Source organism: Oryzias latipes, chromosome 11 (genome assembly GCF_002234675.1).
Source record: "Oryzias latipes chromosome 11, ASM223467v1".
Lineage (NCBI taxonomy): Eukaryota > Metazoa > Chordata > Actinopteri > Beloniformes > Adrianichthyidae > Oryzias > Oryzias latipes.
This window is the reverse complement of record NC_019869.2, coordinates 4748811-4769541: the sequence shown is the minus strand read 5'-3', so window position 1 is coordinate 4769541 and position 20731 is coordinate 4748811. Positions and strand designations below refer to the sequence as shown.

The 20731-nt window shown below is 39.4% G+C and overlaps 1 protein-coding gene and 1 long non-coding RNA gene across 17 annotated transcripts in view; one reads left to right on the top strand and one right to left on the bottom strand.

Moving 5' to 3' along the window:
- Positions 1 to 15929, bottom strand: part of LOC101165488 (regulating synaptic membrane exocytosis protein 2) — a 41076-nt gene extending 25147 nt beyond the window's left edge. For 11 of the 15 annotated variants that reach the window (XM_023959573.1, XM_023959584.1, XM_023959580.1 and 8 more), the window contains exons 1-11: positions 15698 to 15929; positions 15255 to 15432; positions 9303 to 9335; positions 9083 to 9184; positions 8516 to 8726; positions 6807 to 6982; positions 5062 to 5242; positions 4740 to 4974; positions 4386 to 4664; positions 223 to 287; positions 2 to 121 (exon numbers count right to left, since the gene is read on the bottom strand). In XM_023959573.1, the coding sequence (XP_023815341.1) occupies positions 2 to 121; positions 223 to 287; positions 4386 to 4664; positions 4740 to 4974; positions 5062 to 5242; positions 6807 to 6982; positions 8516 to 8726; positions 9083 to 9184; positions 9303 to 9335; positions 15255 to 15421 (1569 nt within the window). In that variant the 5' untranslated portion in view covers positions 15422 to 15432; positions 15698 to 15929. Of the gene's footprint in view, position 1; positions 122 to 222; positions 288 to 4385; positions 4665 to 4739; positions 4975 to 5061; positions 5243 to 6198; positions 6288 to 6806; positions 6983 to 8515; positions 8727 to 9082; positions 9185 to 9302; positions 9336 to 15254; positions 15433 to 15697 lie in introns of those variants that run through there. The other 4 variants (XM_023959574.1, XM_023959588.1, XM_023959583.1 and 1 more) reach the window with 4 other exon arrangements.
- Positions 15368 to 20701, top strand: LOC111948156. 2 transcript variants are annotated; one of them, XR_002874076.1, is made up of 4 exons: positions 15368 to 15477; positions 18447 to 18616; positions 20184 to 20297; positions 20370 to 20701. It is a non-coding gene; the product is annotated as an uncharacterized LOC111948156 (long non-coding RNA). The 2 variants fall into 2 exon arrangements; XR_002874075.1 differs by lacking the exon at positions 15368 to 15477 and having other exon boundaries at positions 17796 to 18616.
- The last annotated feature ends 30 nt before the right edge of the window (positions 20702 to 20731 follow it).

The window sequence follows — 20731 nt, the reverse complement described above, 5'->3', positions numbered from 1 at the left end:
CCTTCAGCCCCAGCAGCGCTCCCGTATCGGCAGGAACCGTCCCGTCCTTCATCCGTTTGTTTAGAACGATTCGACCAATCAGGCGCTCGCCATCTTTGGATGGTTGCCACGTCACCGGCTGCTAATGAGTGACAAAAGTAAAGAAAATTCATATTTTCTCATTTCTGTTGTCTTTATGCAGCTTTTGTGTCTATCGTACTGATGTGTGTGGTAGGAACGCACCAAAGACATGGGGGGAGGCTCGCCATGCCAGGAGCTGTGGTCCCACCATTGGCTCTCCATGTCTCCTGGCAGAAAAAATATTAGAACAAACCCGCATGACCTTTGCCAACTGTCTAAACACAGAATGAGGACTACAAAAAAAATATTGGTAACACTTCCTTTAACAGGACAGTACTTTCAGGGTAGTTAGGTGGTATTTATATGGTACTTTTTTGTACCTTATGGGTACTTACAGGGTACTTGCTGAATATTTATGTGGAACTAGTTGTACAAAAAAAAGGGGGACTAACTTTTTTTAGGGTTATTTTAACTCAGAATAAAGGTTCAAATGAAACTAGTATAACCGAAAAAAATGATGTCTTGCTCCAAATTGAATACCAAGTAGGTATAATTTAAAAACGCAGTAGGTACCATATCAGTATGAAGCAAATAGTACTATATAAACACACAGCATCTACTATGTAAGTACCCATTAGGTACAACAGACATACCATGTAATTGGCCCTCGAAGTACTGTACTTCAAAAGGAAGCGTTAAAATAGTAAATAAACTTTCAACTCCTTGAAACTCGAAAAAGTTGCAAATGTGTTTAATAAATGACTGTATTGAATTTTTTTTCTTCATTTTTATAACCTGTTTTTCAACCGGTTATTTAAAGACCCACTCCAATAAAATTGTATTTGTGACGTTGAAAATCTGCTGGGCGGGGCCACCTGCTCCCCGCTCTGCTCCATTCTGATGTATCCACTTGCACACTAACTAATAGATCCATGAACGTCTTTGTTTTTCCTCATCTGAGCTGGAATCTGGATCAAAAGGCACAGCTGGATAGCTTCGATAATGCTCACCAGTTTTATTACACCGCTAATGTTAGGTTGGGGGTGTGAGGGGCTGTAAGCTAGCCTGAGAGCATGTAAACAAAGAGCTCTCAGTAATGGGGAGAGGAACGGTCCCGCCCACAACTCAGTGGTGGACTTCTAATGAACTCCTGTCAGTCTGCAAAAACACTATTACCTAGATTAGAAAACCACACCGTTTCTTTTTATTTTTGGCTAAAAATGGCAAAACCGTAATTAGAAAACCACTGGGAATGCTTTGACAACACATCAACGGATAACCAGTGTGGGTCTTTAACATTTCTAGAAAATGTCACCTAAAAGAGTCACACAAACACAACTGTAAGACCTGAAATGAGCATCTGAATCTGCAGGTGACCTGTGAGACTTCCTGTCATTCAAAAATCCACATTCAGAGAATAAATGTGCCCCGCAAAGCTCTGAACTTCCCGACAGGTTTCCTGTGCACCTTCTGAGATACTCACAGGTTGGTGAAGACGCCATGAAAAATCAGAGCAGGACTGAGTGGAGGAAGAGGAGATTCTTGGCTTTCCCTCTCACCAAATCCAGGAGTTTGGTTTGCTCTGAGCTCTGCTTGCAGGTTGTAAGGTAGTTCATAGTCTCTGTAAAGAGATTACTTGTTCCCAGACCCAGAGTCCATCTTCCTGCTGCTGATCTGACAGTAACAGAACCAGCTGTTGGTGTGGGGTTTTCACGTTTCTATCGAGACAGATGCTTCAACTGGAATCTTCTCAAATTCAAGATTTAATTTTTTCACTGCAATAAATAATAATGAAAAAATCAAATTTCCCAGAAATCCTGCATCCTAACAGGAAACCACCAAGACTCCAGATGAGCGGCACGTCCGGCCTCGGTGAGTCCACAGAGTTATAGCTGAGGGATGGTCCACCATCGTGCTGCTTCCTGCACCGTGCGACTCCTGATAATCCACACTCTTCTCTCCTAATCCAATTGAAGGAGAGCAGTGGCGGTGATTTGATGGTCAAGACGAGCCAGAACCAAAGCCCAGGTGACTCAATCATGCCTGGAACGGCGGCATCATTTCCCCCAGTTTTTTCGTGGATGAAGCCCGGTCAGCGAAGCATCTTCAGGCCACCACAGAACTTCTGCTGTGAACGAAAGGGGAGTGCCCAGGAGACCTCTGAGCCAATCAGAGCTCATAATCTCTGACCCTGTGACACTGAAGCAGCAGCTTAAGTCATCAGCATGATTCCTGACTTCCTGAGGGAAAACCCGCGTCAGCTGCATCACGTCTGACAGAACGCGCTCAGGCAAATGATCCAAAAACTTTCAGACAGAACCACAGACAGATCTGAGTTATGGAGAACAAAGCCGAGGACCACGTCTGGGATTTAAGAAACTCCAAAACCCACAATCCTTTTCCCTTCAAGAACCTCTCATCTCAGAACTCTGTTGTAAAGCCAGAACTCTCACTCACAAACCTGACAGAAAATAATATCACAAGTACAAGGAGAATGTTTGGAATTTTAGAACCACACGAAGACAACAAAAACAACAACAGAACCTCCAGGAAAGATGGCAACATCAGACAAAAATTATGGAGGCCCAACAACGCACTTCAAGATATCACTGGACTGATTCCCTGATGGTTCCAGGTTCTGATCCAGGTGATCAGCAGCGGCAAGCAGAACAGGTAAAGGTGGAAGACCAGGAGAAAGGTTTCTCTGAGTTTGGCAGCCTTCAGGTCAATAAGAAATCTTTAAAAACTCAGTTAAAGTTTATGGTTGTTATGGGAACAACCAAATCCAAAGAACTGTCCCTGGACTGAAAGCAGCCATAAAGAACTTCAAGGAGCTCCCAAAATGAGGTCCAGCTGGTTTTAGAAGGCTTGAGTTCACGGTGAAGCCCTCTAGAGTGAGAGGGAGGAAGTGCAGGTGAATCTGGTTGGAGGTGAAGCCAGCTTCTGCTGTAAGAAGATAATCTCACTGAGCTCATTTAGAAAGGAGAGAAAAAGTTCTGAGATCCAACTCTCTCTTTCTTTTATTATCTCTTAAAGCAGAAAATGTTACCTGGAAAACCTTTTACCTTTTCGAAATTCACTTTTTTGAGTTGATGATCATGTGTAGGTACATTTTTTTACAATTTATTCTTGTTTTAGTCATTTTAACATGCTTGTTGTAATATATTTTTTGGTTTTTATTGAGTTTTTATTCAGCTACAAATTAATTGGTTGTATTTTATTTATTATTTATTTTGTAGTGATACATATTGTCACTGGAAATTATTGTTTTTGTGTATGAATCATGCACTGAATGGTGTATTAATTGATTGATGTACCACAATGAAAAATGAAAAAACAATCATATTTTTACAATTTAAAATTACAGCTTCAGAAGTCAAAGCTTCCTTTGATATTTACTGTTCAAATATCAAAATAAAAAAAATAGAACTTAAATTCTCAGCAAAGCCAAATTAGATTATAACAATTAACTTCAACAAATTTTTGAGATTTTTTAAAATAGTGAATTATTATTTTTTTGGGCCAAAAAGTGAAATTGTTTCTGTATAGTAATGCATCCTAAATGCAAAAAAATTATATTTATGGATTGAGACTATATGCATGATTCGCAGGCTTTTACTTATTTACCTAATTATCTAGCTAAAGGTTAAGATTTTTGTTATATACCACTCACACTACCACTAGATGGATGAACTCCAATGAAATTTGTGTTTTTGGGACATTTTCCTGATGATGGAGGACATAAATAAATATATTTTTTTAACTTGTTCTGTCCAACAGCTGAGCAAACAGATTAGTAAATAAATAAAATTAAACTGAAATTGATATTCCTATATTTCCTTTTAAATGACCTCTGTGACTATTCAGCTGCTTCCTTTGTCATCAGATCAATGTAAAATGCTAAAAAAAGCAACGAAATGACCTAATTTTATGTCCCTGAAGTGTAATTTCTGCTTTATTTTAATTGTTTTTCATCAAAGCAGATTTGGCTGAGTTTCTATCAAGTATAGCAACATTTTTGATGAATGAAAGGAGATTTTTTTGAATAAATCATAAAAAAACTTGGTGAAAATAAATTAATAAAAGAAAACATAAACTAGGTTTTATGTTTATTATTATTCCAGTTCAGAACTGGTTTTCCTGAATCCTCTGTAGCAGTGTGGCACCAGTTTTCTCACTTCACAATCCTGTTTTTTGTCAAACGTTTCGCCTATTCAGTTCCCCTTTTTCTCCTTACAGATGGCTCGTAGTTAAACTGGAATAAATAGAACCGTTTATTTATGAGAATCTGCATCCGTCAGGTTGGTCAGGTTGAGTCGACTTACTGTCGTGTTCATCGCAGCTGGTGTAGTCGGGCGTCACGAGCTCCTCCTCCGAGCTGCTGAAGCTGCCGATCACATGCATCTTTCCCATCATGCACCCTCTCTGTGCCATGTTGTCTCCGGCCGGCTTCCTCTTGAGGGCGGAGCTGGGATCCAGGTGTTGCTGCGGCAGGGGGCTGCGGCGGGGGGACGTAGGGCTCATGTGGTTGACCGTCCGGTCCACAGATAATGACCTCTGACCTCCAGAGCCAAGCAGCCCCTGAGGCCGATTCTGACGGGAGGCTGAGAGAGGAACCACGGCTCAGACCGGGAGTGGTCAAAAAACAGAGGAATTGAGGGGGGGTATTCCTGTCCTACCTATGTGCCTCAGAGCCAGGTGTTCAGGCTCAGCTGTGGCTAAGGACACGTCACTGTGGCGGCGCTGGTGGCGCACCCGACCGACCTGAGCCAGCATCCTCATGGTCTCCTCGCTCGGCTGCGGCTTCACTGGGTATCGAGCTAAGTTTGGATCGCTGCGGTAGCGAGCCTGGAACTCCTCCTCCTGCCGCCGCCGCAGCTCGCGGTCGACCAGAACCTGGTCCAGGGGGTGGTCCTAGTCCAGAAAAGGTAAAGTCGTTTCCTAAACTCAAAAACAACACATTAAACACATCTAAATAAAAAAATGACGACTTCCTCCCACCTGTGAGTGCCAGCGGCCTCGTCCATCTCTGATGGGTCGTCGGCTCGCTCGCAGCTCTTCCTCCCCGTTGCCATGGTAGCTATGCGGTAAGCGAGCACGGCGGTCCAGGCCATGGTCAGAGGGAGAGCGAGGCATCCTGTCCGCCATAGCATCAAAATACAGACCAGTGGGGCTCCGCCTCCTGTCGAAAACGACAAACACAACATTAGAGAGTGGAGGAGGGGCTTATCAGATACGGGTCACGCCTTTCTCCTTATTTGGTCTTAAATATTCAGTTATATATAATACTTAAAGTCAGCTTGCTCATTGTTTCTGACATTTGGAGCAAAAAAAGTTTCATATTTGTGTTTGTTTATTTCATATGACTTTGATTCTTATTTTTTAAATAAATTAATACTAAAACAAATCTCTGCATAGAAATATTAGTGTACATCGCACAAATTAACTGGTGCTTCAAATTAATTAAGTCATATTTTACTTTTACTGATACAATAATAATCCCAATAAATAACAGCAAACAGTAAATCTTTAACAAGAAAACACTTATTTCTGAATTTTCTTAAAAAGTGATAATCAAACAGATCTTATAAATGTTGTGAATAATTTACTAATCATGGATAAATAAACTGTCTATTAGTTTAAATTAAACAATCATTGTTGGTAATTATAGAGAAAATCTACAATCTCATATGCACTGGAATGACAAAAATAGAAAAGGTTTCTATTACTGTAATAGTGGTGCAGCGATTGACCTCTAATCACAAGATTGCCGGTTCATTTCCAAAGTGTCATTGGGCAAAACAATGAACACTGTTTACAATGTTTGAAAACAAAGGTACACATTGAAAATTATTAGGTTATTACTACCTTTTTGCGAATAAAATTAGTTTTGCAATCAAAATATGACTTTTCTTTGAAAAACTAACACTTTGATGTTCAATAAGTGGGAAAAATAATTCATTGCAGCTAATTGCTCATTTTAAACCCAACCGTCTTTGTTGTGCCGCCTCATGAAACGCAAACTTTAAATACAGAAGCATCTTACATGCGTGCGTGCTAAAACCCAGTCAAAATGTATTATGACACATGATGTTAAAATTCCTTTGACAGAGACAAAAAAAAATATGTGCGTCTTACTGTTTTCGTGTCATCTTAAAGGTTTGCAGCTTCATGGCGGTTCAACACAGGGCACATTGACAAACATTAATGCACACACTCAGCAGGTTTATTGCAGGCAGCTGGAACACAGAGGATGCCCCGCCCACACTGCATGAAGCCACTCCCCCCCCTTCAGCCACGGTCTCTCCCGCACAGGAAGTGACATCCGTTGCTGTTAGCCTTGTCTGTTAGCATGCCGTATTTGGCAACAGCAGTAATCCCTTGTGAGCTGCTGGATTATTATTCTGTTAATCTGATTACTGCGGGTGCCTGTACACCATGTGAATTGTGTGGTGCGACTGGTGTGTGTGTGTTGGGTGTACGTGTTTGTTTTGTGATCTAATTAGGACCAATGCATGCCGAAAATACCCCTTTAAGGTTTTGTTGACGCTTATTCTGCCTGCAGACACAACTGAGGGTTAAATCAGTTATAATTTAGCAACTCTTACTGTCATTTCATAAATGTCAGATATTATGTGTTTAGTAAAATTACTTTAAAATCTGGTTATGCTTTTAAGTGTATAATAGATCTAATAAACTTTCATGTATGAGTATTTTATCAATTTTTTAAATAATTCTGTACTCACTGCTCCATGGCTCCATTACTGAGGGATGCCTTGGGCCCTGGAGGCCCCTGGGTTTGTGGGTGGGGAGCCCCGTGGGAGCCATGATCGACAGACAGCAGTGAGGTGTTGGAGTAGAACTCCCCTGACCGAGTGAGGATCTCCTGCTGCTTTCTGCAAACGTTGCACACCCACATCACCTGAAACAAAGAAGGGTTTGGTTATATTGTGTTACCGAGCAAAAAAAAAAAAAAAAAGCTACAAAAATGAATAATTATCCAGTTTTTATCTTTAGACCTTTAAGCAGAGACATTAAACAAGATGCAAAAATTGTGTTTTTATAAAGTTTTGATAGCAAATGCATGTCCTTTCTTGGTTTATTGGACATTTATAGCAGCTAAGAATACAGTTTTAAGTAGGAAAGGTGTACAAACTGCGGCCGGCCTTGCTTTTGTTTTTCTCGTGATGACGATATCTACTATCAAGTCATCCCATGAGAAAAAAATCCTTGTGATAATACGATTAAAGAAACGAGAAATAATGAGAATTGTTTTTCTCGTGATAACGTGACAGTAGATGCTGTTCTCACGAGAAAACTGGAAAAAAAAAAACTAAATTCCAAAAAGTCGTTTGGGGCTTCCGGGAAAAAAAGGAGACCTTGAAAAATATCAGTTTACATTTTAAAAAATTGCTTTTTTAGCCTCATGCTTCTGAAAATATTCCCACTTTCATTCACATTGTGGTAAACTACTTTTTTGAAATCTGTATACAAAACAATCAGTTTTCTTTGTCATACAGATGAAGAGAAAGTATCTCACTGAGCTATCAATGCTTCTTACTCAATATGGGTGGGGCTCCATCTGGTGTCCAACTGAATGGTGTGTATCGGCTAGAGTCTGACAACATATCGTGATACGTGTGAAAAGAAATATCGTGATATATCGCTGAATCGATTTTTCCCTACATCCCTAGTCCGACTCATTGGCTTTATAAGAGAACCGGACCTAGTGAGTTTGACTTCACCCATAGAAGATGTTGGAGCCAGACATCGTCAGTAAGCAGTGATTGGTCTAAGCCGGTCCGAGTCATAGTTTCTATGGCAAACGCTCTCGCCAATCAGGAGTGGGCTTGTTGGAAAGCCACACCCCTACCACTTGAAAGCAGGCTACACAAAAAATCTCTTTCAATCAAACGTTTTGAACCTTGGGTGGGGGTCAGCAGGCTCCACCTACTTTTATTAAGGCATCTGATTGGTCGATTTATAACTTGAGCTCCAGAAAAAAAAAAATGAAAAAAATGGGGATTATTAAGAACACGTTGAAAAACAAAAGTATTAGAGCAAGAATGGTTGTTCTGACAAACAGGGGGAGGGGCCAATCAGTCCAGCTAAGATGACCTTCTGTTTGACGAACACATTGAGGTTGCAGTTATTTACCAAAATGCCCAACCATCTATCCATTTTCTGAACTTTCTTCATCACTTTTGGGTCAAGGTTGCTGGAGCCTATCCAACAAGCAATTTACTGAATAAAAGTAAAGAAAAAAATACTATAAACTGCAGGTATTTTGACCAAAAAGATTTATAAATCCTTTTCTTTTAAAGTCCTAAAAGTTTCTTATTTGTTGCTTCTTCATTATCAATTAAACAAACGGCGAGATTTTATTTGACTTCAAAAGCTTTTTGGCAGAAAATCCACGCAATAACTTTTGTGAAGAAGTAATTTAATCAAAAACCTTGTTGGCTCTCAGGGAGACACGCCCCCCACAGCGGGCGCAGAAGCGGCTCTGACAGTAACAGCAGGCCCTGCCGCAGCCGTCTGCAAACTTGGTCTTGTGACAGATGCCGCAGGTGGGAGACTCCGCCCTCGCCGTGTGAGCCACCGGAGGCTCCTCCCCCAACTTTTTCACCTGGTCTTTGTACATCTCGAACTGCTGATGTAACTTTCTGTGGAGGAGCACAGAGATTATCAGAAATGTAAACGTCAGATTATACAGATTAGGCTGATTGAAGAGGCAGACAGATCTCAGCTATTTTTTTTGGTAATTTTGCAGGAACTACACAAAACGTGGGATTATTTTGTTAAAATTAATAGATTTTGGAGGCAGATAAAAAAAAAAGGCTGATAGTTTTTTATTTTCTGGTTTCGAATAGCAAAACCCGAATATATGAACCCTTTTATGTGCATTTCCATGAATAAACTCAACTCAGTTTTTGATAAAAGCAAAATTTTACGGGTTTCTTTGTTTTTGGGCTCAGCTAAAACCATCCTGAGCTCAATCCAACTCCTGGTTTTTACTCACGTCTGCGACTCGCTGTCAGTTGGACTTTTAACCTGCAGAACCTCGGACACATTGGCAGCAACGTTATTGACCAACTGACTGAACCCTGAGAGTGGATTCCACCTGTCCAGGTAACACAGACAGTCAGCTGACGCAGGGCGGCCAAGGGGACGGAAAGGGGCAGTTTTCAGGGAGAGCAGTTAAAACAGGTGAGTTTTGGGACAGCTGCACAGATACTCACAACGCCGAGGGAGGTTTCCCTTCCTCCTGATCCCTGCAGGACCCCACACGGTGAGGATGATGATGAAATAAAATCAAAAAGTGATGTCAGAACAGAAAAAAACATCAACTTAAACAACAAAATGTCAGAAAAATGAAAAAAAAAACCCTGATGAGGTGAGCTGGTGATATGAAGGGTTTTGCTTTTCTTACGTCTGTGAAGTCTTTCACAGTAAGTTTTTACCTATACAACTAGGAACTGAAGTTCCGCTTGGACTGCTGCACAATATTATGCTTGAATATCAAGAATTAGTTGCAAAGGACTCTGCAAAGCATTGATCATAGCAGGATTTAGTGTGTTTTTTGAACAAAATTTGAAAAAGGCCATCGAAAACAAACTGTTCTCTCTAATGAACCTTGATTTTCAGCTAAACGTGAAGGTCACAGCAGTGGCGCCACCAGGGGGTGGCCAGGGGTGGCCACGGCCACCCCTCTCCGACACCTGGCCACCCCAGTGGCCACCCCACGGACACCCCAGTAGCCACTATAAACTGTGGTAGCATCAGTTGTGCGTTTCATCCCAAATGCACAGCCAGCAAGCTGGCACATCGCTCTGATTACCTAAACCGGCCCTCACCCCCTCCCCTCCCTGCTGCCTTTGAGTGCGCAGACATCTACAGAGGAGCCGCTGGACGCAGAATGAATAAGACGCGTGGTTCACTTCCGCGTTCGAACCCTCAGATCCTCCGGGCCGGTCAGATAAAAGAACCAGTCTCAGTCACTAAAGATGAACTTTCTTTATTACTTTTTCCTTAAGTCCAAAACGGCGACTGACCGCGCGTGTATGCGCTCCACACCCTCACACGCGCTATCCCCCCTCTCTTCCTGCATCGCGCGAGCACCGGTTTCAGCACGCACACACACGCGTGCGCGCGAGAGCGCACGCACGCACACACAATCAAACATCCCAAAATGCTACGTTTCTTTTCCTGTTAAATATTTTCCGTGGGTCTTTAACAATCTGTTTACTGTACTTTAGATCTGTATAGATAGATAGATAGATAGATAGATAGATAGATAGATAGATAGATAGATAGATAGATAGATAGATAGATAGATAGATAGATAGATAGATAGATAGATAGATAGATAGATAGATAGATAGATAGATAGATAGATAGATAAGATAGATAGATAGATAGATAGATAGATAGATAGATAGATAGATAGATAGATAGATAGATAGATAGATAGATAGATAGATAGATAGATAGATAGATAGATAGATAGATAGATAGATAGATAGATAGATAGATAGATAGATAGATAGATAGATAGATAGATAATAGATAGATAGATAGATAGATAGATAGATAGATAGATAGATAGATAGATAGATAGATAGATAGATAGATAGATAGATAGATAGATGACTTTATTAATCCCACAATGGGGAAATTTCATTTATCTGTGGCAGCAACACGACATTCAGAAATAATCTGTATAATATAACATCAATAAAGGACATCACAAATGACATTTATATTAAATAATTAAAAATATCACTGAAAATTATTATGAAAAATTATTATCAAAAATTAGATTCTTATTAAATAAAGAAATATATATTAAATATTAAATAAACACAGCTGCAAAGGTGTAAAAACATGCGGTCTGCAAAACATGTAAACCCAGTGTGCAAATACTTGGTGCAAATACGCCACATCATCAGCGGCGGTGGATGTGTCATTACTTCTTATTAATAAGTAAAAAAAGGATGTCCCTGTCACAAGCCACTCATTTTCATGGCACTATTTAAGCACTGGTTGTTGTGTTACCGCAACATTTTGATGTGTTTTTGTTTGCACAGAGTTACCTATAGTCATTAGTTGATGCTTGTGTCTGTCCATTTTCAGAGAATGAAGAGAAATTGAACATATATTCTTATTTTAAGAATAAAAGTGCAGCAGAAGGAGTGAAAGAGATGGTAGGGGAGCAACAGAGGAGTAGTGAGGAGGAGGAAGATGAGACAGAGCAGCATGAATGACAGAAGAGAATGAGGAAGACAAAGATGAGACGGCATCAGAGGAGGGACAGTCAGCATCATCGGTCAGAGAAGCAAGGCAGAACTCAGCATATGCATTGGCTCCACCTGTTCCTGGACCAACTGGTGAAGTTAGAATTATGTTACCCTAATAATAAAAACATTTCATGATTATAAGTCTGAATAGAAATGTCTACAGATATAATTAATAATTAGAATGATATTTTTATTATTATTTCAGAACAACAGATTTCATTTTTTGTTCATTATAGATATCTCTCAGTCAAGAGCCGAACACCCCAAGCAGACACACCTAAGCATTAAATATAAACAAAAAAAAATAAATATAAATCAGTAGTAGTATCTACTAATGGTATCTACTAGTATCTATTAGTTATTATACTAGTAGTATCTACTATAAGTTCATGTTCTACAAAATATCAGTAGGCATTTATCTTTCTGTTGGTTTTCTAAAGGTTGTTTTACTACGTTTGGTAGAATGAATTTTAAAAATATAGCTCATGGTTTTTGTGTGCCACCCCAAGATTTAATGTGGCCCCCCACTGGCCACCCCCATGAAAAATTTCTGGAGGCGCCACTGGGTCACAGGGTCAGAATCTCTCACGTTAACATGGCATTGCAATTTAAGGACATCAATTAACCTATGAAACATGTTTTCATTTAAAACTAGGGTGCTAGCCACTACACCACCGTGCAACCCAACCCTTGGGTGTCATTGAGCTATACTATTCTGGGCTTTATTGCATCTTGGGTAGCAGCAATTAACGGCAGCTAAAAAATTTAATTAAAAAAACCAAAAATAGTTAAAACAATTACAAAAAGAAGACAAGAAATGTGGCATGATGGAAATAACTGGAAAACAGTCATTTTAAAAAACCATAAAACACTGACAAGACCAAGATAAATGACAGAAATTAGATTAAAAAGATGGAAAAATTAAAAAAAAAACACAGAAAACCCACACTACTTCTTGGCAAAGTGTTTTTTTTTTTTCTTGAAATTAGCTTTTAACCAAAGCATTTTGCTGATTTCAAAAACGGCTTCGATCTTTAATAAATCATCTTCTGAATGTTTCATGTTGAATCTACAACCCCAAAAATCTCTCCATCATATAAAAATAAAGAAAATAAAAAATGTGATAAACAAGATTTATTTTCACATATAGAATGAAATTTTCCAACCTTCAAAATAAAATAATCTGAAAGAAAGTCTAAATGTTTGTCTTTAGTGACATCTAGCGGCCGTAAGGGTTACAGCAGCTGCAATAATAAAACAGTAAAGATTTTAACTAGAGTATTCATATATGATGCATGATAATATATGAATAAACATCCCTAAAATCATATAAAGCTAAAAGTTTGACAAACTCCAAGGAAGAAGCAAATTACTACAATTTAAAAAACAAGCCTTTGACTTGAAGAGCGAGTTGGAGATGAGTTTTTAACAGAAAGCTTTTGGAAAATAAAAATAAAATGTAAATATAGAAACATGATAAACTCACAGTAAGTTGGTATGAGTGTAATCTTAGTTCCTTTACAAATAGGTGAATTAAAATCCCATAACCTTGATTTTACCTACATTTAATAATAGTTTCAGGAACTAAACCACAGTAAAAGCAGACTGTAACATCTCAAACGTTTGCTAATGTAGGAAAGGCAGCAGTTCAATGTGGTGTCATTGGTATAAATCTATTTAGCATGTGGCAGATTATCCCACAATTTATTGTTGCAAAAAAAACAAAAAATGGGGTCCTAGGATTGAGCCCTGTGGCACCCCTTTCAAAATCTCAAGCGGCAAAGAATTGGAGTCAGTCAACATCAATTTGGTCTAAAATATACAATAATCTTTGTCTGCGACACAACATTAAACAGAACAACACAATAACTAAAGCATAGCAGTTCATCATGTGATGCCTAATGCATTAAGATTTTTAAATTAAAAGTATTTAAAAGTATATATATATATATATATATATATACTTTTTTTTTTTTTTTTTTTTAAAGAAACAAGGGTTATAGCTAAAAATCTGGACATCAAGTATTATCACAAAAAAACGCCCAAAAAGGCCCCGGACTACAAGGGTTAGAAAAAATACGAGAATTCAGTCTGATTCCAAAAGAAATCCAGTGTGTTTGTTTGCAAGAAGCCTCTTAATTAAACAATTAAGTTACCAAAGCCTGCAGATGAAGGAGCGGATTGGACAAAGATACTCAACAAAGACAGAAATCGCTTAAAGTTACTCCTGTTTTGGATCCTGGGAGGCTATTGTCAAATTATGAGGAACATCCAGTTTGCCAATCGTAGGCGCCAAATATCTTAAAGAGCCACTGCGATCATCTTCTGATCTATTTTCAAAGCGTTCCTAGTGTTTTTTTTTTAAATGGGATCATGTTTTTAGCCAAAATCTAAAAACCTGAGTCTTTTTAGCACCTAGTTTCTGCAGAAGTTCATCAAAAATTCACCTCTGAGTTTTTAGCACGCCATCAAAAATCTTGTCACACGCTCTCCCACTAGCTTACAGCCCCCCAAAGCTCTGACCTAACATTACTGGTGCAACATAAATGGCGAGCGACGTTGGAGCTATCCAGCCGTTCAGTTTCGAGCCGTGTGCCGGCTCGGACGAGGAAAACACAGACGTACGCGGTGTAACATCCGTAGGAAAAGACCACAGGAGCTCAGCAGTGAGAAAAAGTCAAGATGGCAGTAAGACACTCAGGAAAACACTGATCCTGGGGCTCCAACAGCACCGGATGAATGGCTACTGTCTCAAAATATACATAAATAAAATAGGAGATGCACAACACAGGTGTCACAATCACAAGAAAAAGGAGGTACAGCACAAGCAAACTGAGTGGGTGCTTCAGTCCCGTGAGGCGAACGCTGATGACCTCATCATTAAAGGACACCTGAGAATCCTGAAACAGCTACTCCACCCACATGGATCCATTTGTCTGCAGGTGATGCATCGGAATGGAGTGGAGGTTTTCTACATAACTAAAAAAAAATGTATTTGCTCCTGATTCACAACGATTTGGATAAAGAAATACTCAAAAAAATTCAATTTTATGCTTATTTTTCTCTATTTTTTTTTCCATCATCAGAAAAAATGCCACAAGAAGATGTTAAAAACACTAAAAAGAATCTTTTCCATCAGAGTGGGTTTTTCATTTGATATTTTTCCCAATTTCTCATGATGTTCTTTCACCAAACTGCAGATTCAGAGTGTTTTGAAAAAGGAACTACTGAGAAATGCAATATTACACTTCATTTTCTTGATATATGTCCTCCGTTAGGAGAAAACTGTCACAAGTACAAGTCAGAAACACCCAAAACAATATTTCTGTTGGAATAGATATTATTTTGCCCATTTTCTTCAGATGTTCTTTAATCAAACTGCAGATTACTAACAATTTGAATAAGGAAGTATTCCGAAATGCAAATTTTAGCTAAATTTTCTTCATGTATGTCCACGTATGTTCTTCATGTAGACGTTAAAAACGCAATTGTCATTGGTGAGGCTCTTTAATTTGATATTTTTCCATCAAACTGCAGACTTAGAGGACATCTTCTGTCTTTCAGTGAACTTTGAGTGATTTTTCTGCAGCAGCAATGATCTGAGCTAAAGTTGACATTGGCATCTTTTTTGTTTGATATCAACCAACTTTGTCATTTTAGCCTGTTTTTAAATTAAAACTTGTCAAATCTGTCAATGAAAATATTCATCAGAAATGTGTTCACTTTTAATTAAAGCTGGAGAAAGGGGTCAGAGGTCATAAATCATTTATTTGATTTTGAAATCATTATTATTATTATTATTATTATTATTATTATTATTATTATTATTATTATTGTTATTATTATTATTATTAGTGATATAATTTGGAAACGACTTGAAGAGCCCCCGCTTACTTCAGCATGCTCTGCTCCTTCTCCTCCTCCTTCTTCTGTCGCTCCATGACCGACAGGATGATGCGCCGCTCCTCCTCGGTCAGGTGGCTCAGGTCCGGCAGCTCTGACCCGGTCCCGGTCCCAGTCCCGGCCCCGGCGGGCGGCGCAGGTCCGGCCGCTCGAGACATCCTCGGAACCGCTGGAAGAGACGGATGCAGGCGGTCAGATCAATGGTGATGAGGCGGTGTGTGATGGGGGGGTGAGGAAGGGAGGCAGCGCCGCTGTAACATTTTGTCCACCTCCTTGCTCCAGGTGCGCGTGCGGCGCGGCGCGAGCCCCGCGGACGGCGCGTCCGCCCGCCACCACAGCATGATGAACCGGTCTATCCGTTCATCCATTCATCATCCATGCATCATCCACACCCTCCCTCTTTTTCACCGACAGGCGCAGCGGTGTCTTCTTGCCTGTTTATTCTGCAGTCATGTCGCCTCCTCCGGTGCTCGGCGGCGGCGGCTCCGGTCGGCTCTGCGTCCCGCCGCTCATCCTTTCGCGCCTCCTCCGCTGTGGCGCTGTCCCGCCGCGGTTCGACGAGTCGTGTCGGCGGTAATGGTTGGCGGGTGAGCGGAGGAGACGGAGGAGAAAATAAATAAATCCTCCATAGGAAAAGGGGCGGGGCCACGCGGTGACGGTGTTACGTACGACAAAGATCAGCAGGTCGTTGACGGGTGGGGGCCGTGGTGGTGGAGTTGCGGGGGGGGGGGGGGGGAGGGGGGGGGGGCTCAGAGGCTAAACATAGACCAGCAGCCAAAGATAGAAATACAACCAAACACATTCATCCGTCCGAGTTTGAATATTTGAATAAAGTTTTTATTATTATTACTATGGGAAATCCTATAGCCTAAACATGAAGGAAAATGTTAAATAATTTAGCAAAAAGAATAAGATAGAATAGAATAGAATAAGATAGAATAGAATAGAATAAGATATATTAGAATAGAATAGAATAAACATGTAGTCGTTAAATCCAACCTGTAAATCTGTGGATTCGTGAAACTGAGTTCGTGGATAATACCCCCTCTAGTGTTCAAACATGGTATAACCAGTCTGTAAACAGAAAAATTCAAATGTTTACTTTTTTAGACCATACTTTACCCAAACTTCTTGCATTAAGTTGGAGCTACAGTTATGGGGTGCACAGAAATTAATTGTGACTGCAGATGCTGTCTGAAATTACCCTAATTCCAGGGGAAAAAATTGCTGTTATTTGTTGCTAAGTTCTGCCTCAAAAGAATAATCTTTCTTAATAAGAAGGTTTCTTAATTTCGCTGATTTATGAATATAACAGAGTGTAGTGAAAATAAACAACATTGACAAACACCTTTTTTATATAAATTTTTGTGTTTATATCAATTTTGTTGACTATTTAATTCTAAGTAAAGGTATAAATGACGTGATTTAATACATAGAATTTTATTTTTCATACATCCAGCAAAAATACATGCGTAATGCAACAAATATATTATATTAAAAACGAAGAATCGTGCTTTGATCTGTGAATTGCTGAGCTTGATTCATGAATCGAATCAGATCGGCACCTGAGCAACGATCCACAGCCCTACCTCTGGCATCCACACAGTAATTGTCAGTGAAAAAGAGCTGCAGAGGCTGAGCTCCAGCCTGAAATAGGGGCAGAGGGTTCTGGCATTAAGGAGAAGGAAAACGAAGCTGCTCTCATAAAGTTGCATGCTTCAAATGTGCTTCATATGCTTCGCTAACTGATGATTCTAAATTTTTCTCAGGTGAGTGTTACCCTGCAACAGACCAGCAACCTGCCTGTTAGCTAATTTTTACTTCTTTATTATTTTAGTTATTTATTTTATTTTGCATTTATTTATCTATTTTATCTTCTTTATGAATTTACACAAGTTATTTTGTTTTGTTTTAATGTAAAAAGTGCTTTATAAATAAAGTTTGATTTGATTTGATTTGAGGATGAACCCAACAGTAACTGTGATAGGCTCCAGCAACACTACGTCCCTAAAAGGGATTCAGTGGGTTCAAAAGATGGATGGATGGATCGATATTCACAGAGAACAAGAAGGGAAACACACAGATGTTTTTTTTATTGGCAGAATTTGCCTTTTTTTTTTTTTTTTTTTTTTTTTTTTTTAATTGGCAGAATTTGTAAAAGTTGTTTGTACTTCCGGGCTGCACGGTGGCGCAGTGGTTAGCGCTCTTGCCTCACAGCAAGAAGGCCCCTGGTTCAAGTCCCGGCTGGGGGACATGAAAAATACATCAATGGGGGACCTTTCTGTGTGGAGTTTGCATGTTCTCCCCGTGTCTGCGTGGGTTTTCTCCGGGATCTCCGGCTTCCTCCCACTGTCCAAAAACATGCTTCATAGGTTAATTGGCAACTCTAAATTGTCCATAGGTGTGAGTGTGAGTGCATGGGTGTGTGATTGTGGATGTTCTACCCTGCGACAGACTGGCGACCTGTCCAGGGCATCCCCTGCCTACGCCCAAGTAGCCGGGACAGGCTCCGGCAGCCCCGTGACCCCGAAAGGGACAAAGCGGTACAGAAAATGAATGAATGTTTGTACTTCCTGTTTTATATTGGAAAATAATTTGTTCACACCAGTTAGATGGCATATATGTTCACAACTAACCAGCCAGTTTATCTGTGAACGATTCTGTCTGTCAGCTACATTTTGTACCTGCTTTTTTTTCTGTTTTGTGAATTTGTCCTTTACTTAAAAAATACATATATATGTGTGCTTGTGTGTGTGTATGCTTTTTACTCACGCTTTAAGTTTCTGTCCTCTCCCTGACAATTCTTCTACATTTGCATGTTGAACTAGCATCCCACTGCAGCTTAAGTCTGTGATTTAAACAAGCGATCTGATTCATTTTTTAAGAACTTTTAACACAAACTATTTTTTCCAACAAAAGACTCTTTAGCGTGGTTAAGAAAAGTTATTTTCCATTTATTCCAGCATTGAAAAATAACATATTCACAAAAGTTTAATAATTTTTCATGATAACAGATTATCATTACCTCTGAGGGATGTCATGTTGGCTCGAGCTCTCTGAAGGGATCAATGTGATGTCATCATGTGATCATGTGATGCATAATTCAGACTTAAGAGGATTATTGTTGTTTTATTTTCCTCTGAAATGCATTGTCAGTTTGCTTGTTTTGTCTGTTTCATCCAGGAGGAAGCGTAAACCCGCAGACGGCTGTTTCCCGATGAGAGGACAGATGACCAGCAGCCGACCGACAGATGAAGCTGAAGGCGTGCGCGGTTTTCCTTCTGCTCAGCGCTTTTCTGTGGAGGGCGGCGTGCAGGATGGCTGACTTCACTCCTGCTGTGCCAACGCTGCAGGTGAGACAGCTGAGGGTACAGACACCAAAGACCTGAAGCTGACAAAGAGCATCAACTGTAATGATGTTAAATTCAGGTTTAGTTTTGTTCTGAGCCTTTTTGAACAGCCAAAATGCTTAAAACATAAACAAATGAATCTGCTTTGGACTTGTTTAAACCTTTAAGTTTGTGTCCTTTGCACAAATATTTATAAAACGTCTTCATTTCAACATCCACTCATGCTTTTGAAAATGTTAGGGCAAGCTGCTTATAATAATCAGAAGATTAGTTGATGGAGGTCAAGGCTTAAAACATGTACCATCAAAATGGAATAATACTATCTCTGGTTCACTAAGATCCAGTTTTAAAGGATTTCTTCTGCTCTTTTCAGCATATCTCTCCAGCATTTCTCTAAAATTTAAATTTCTTTGGGAAAATCTTTTTTTTTTTTTTAAGATTGGAGAACAAGAATGTCTTAAAAAAACTTTAGGATGAATGCATGGAACGAGCCAACAAACTGAGCTTGTCTCTCAATGGATGATGCTCTGGAGAGAGCACAGCATCTTCTGCATCCTGAGACGCCGTCCCCAAACTGTCCCTGCATCCACAGCCTCCCAATGAGACCCTCAGTCAAGCATCTTTAAACATACTAACATCCTGGCAATGAGGTGACCTGAGAAATCCTGCAATTAATTATAAAATAAACTTGGCTTGTCTTCTGAAAAAAACTGTTGACCTTCTGTTATGGCCTTTCTGAGGGATTCTGTTGCTTCAAAAGTACAATAACTCTTTCTAATTGAAGCTTGTTAGCGACACATCTTTCCAGCAGGGAAAGATCCCTGTTTTTAATTGGTTTCTGCACTGGGACGGGCTTCAGCAGAACCTCTGTGACGCTGGTCATGTGAAAAAAAAAAAAAAAGAGAAAGAGACCTGGCTTTTTGTGCTTGTTTTCCTAATTTATATGAGGGTTGTTTTCTTCTTTTTCTGGACCGTGACACTTTAATTTTGCCTTCTATGATAAAACTTTATTACTGTAGTTTGTTGTGGTGACAGTTTTAGAACAGTGGGGCCAAAGTGTCAGATTAAACACGTTTTCCACATATTTCTTTATTGAGTTTTTTGATTTTGGTCTGTAAAGTTTTCAGGAAAACTTTACTTTTAACTTTTAAACTTTAACTTTTAGCTGAGTAAAGGATTCTTGAAATAGAAAGGTTGGATAAAATGCACAAAATAAAAAAAACATCTCACATCTTCCATAGAATGTGACAATAAACATGATGTTTCCCTGGTTCTGATCATTCCAGGCTGTTGTCATGACGATCCAAAACAACTAAAACAATCGGTTGTGTTTCAATAAACCAGAAGATAAAGTTGCATCTACATTGTTTTGCAAAATTACGCAGTTTTTGTTGTGTTTTCTGAATGCTTCCTGTTGTAAAGAGCCTTATTAATTTTTTGGATGATGCCAAACTCCTTTTTTTCTAAGAAAAGTTATTGTTGTCGGCTTTAGATTTGTGCCTATCCCGATTAAAATCTTAACATCTCTAAAGAACCATAAAATGATGAAATTTTTATCTTTTTTTTTTAGGAAAATGTGTCTGTGAAGTCTGGGTTGAACATTGTCACATCTGTAAAGAAGAATGGTTTCTTGCGGCTTCCTGGACTCTGTCGACGTCTGAAGAGAAGAAGAGTCACACTCCTGGTAGAGATTAGCAATGTTTTTATTGCCTTTTTTTGTCTTTCATATCAGATCTGACAGATATTTCCTTTGCAGTGCAACATGGAGAAATTTTGTTGGGGTCGGAGTTTGAACAGAAGACAGAAAATTTCACCTGGACAGGTGTGTCGCTGCCCTCGGCATTCCAAGTGTTCACATTTCTTTCTCCACAGCCTCTAAATAAAAAATAATTTTAAAAATGTGACATTTCTGTTATACTAAAGGCAATTTTTCTTTTTAGCTGTGTGGAAATGCAATAACTTGTTTTTCAACAAGAGGAATACCGTTTTTTTTATGGCTTTATAATGAATTAGGTTTGATAAATCTTGTTTTTTTTTATTTGTTTATTTTTATGTTGTTGTTGGTTTTTGATTACTTGTTTTGATTGCTTGAAATGAACTAATAAACCAAACCGAGAA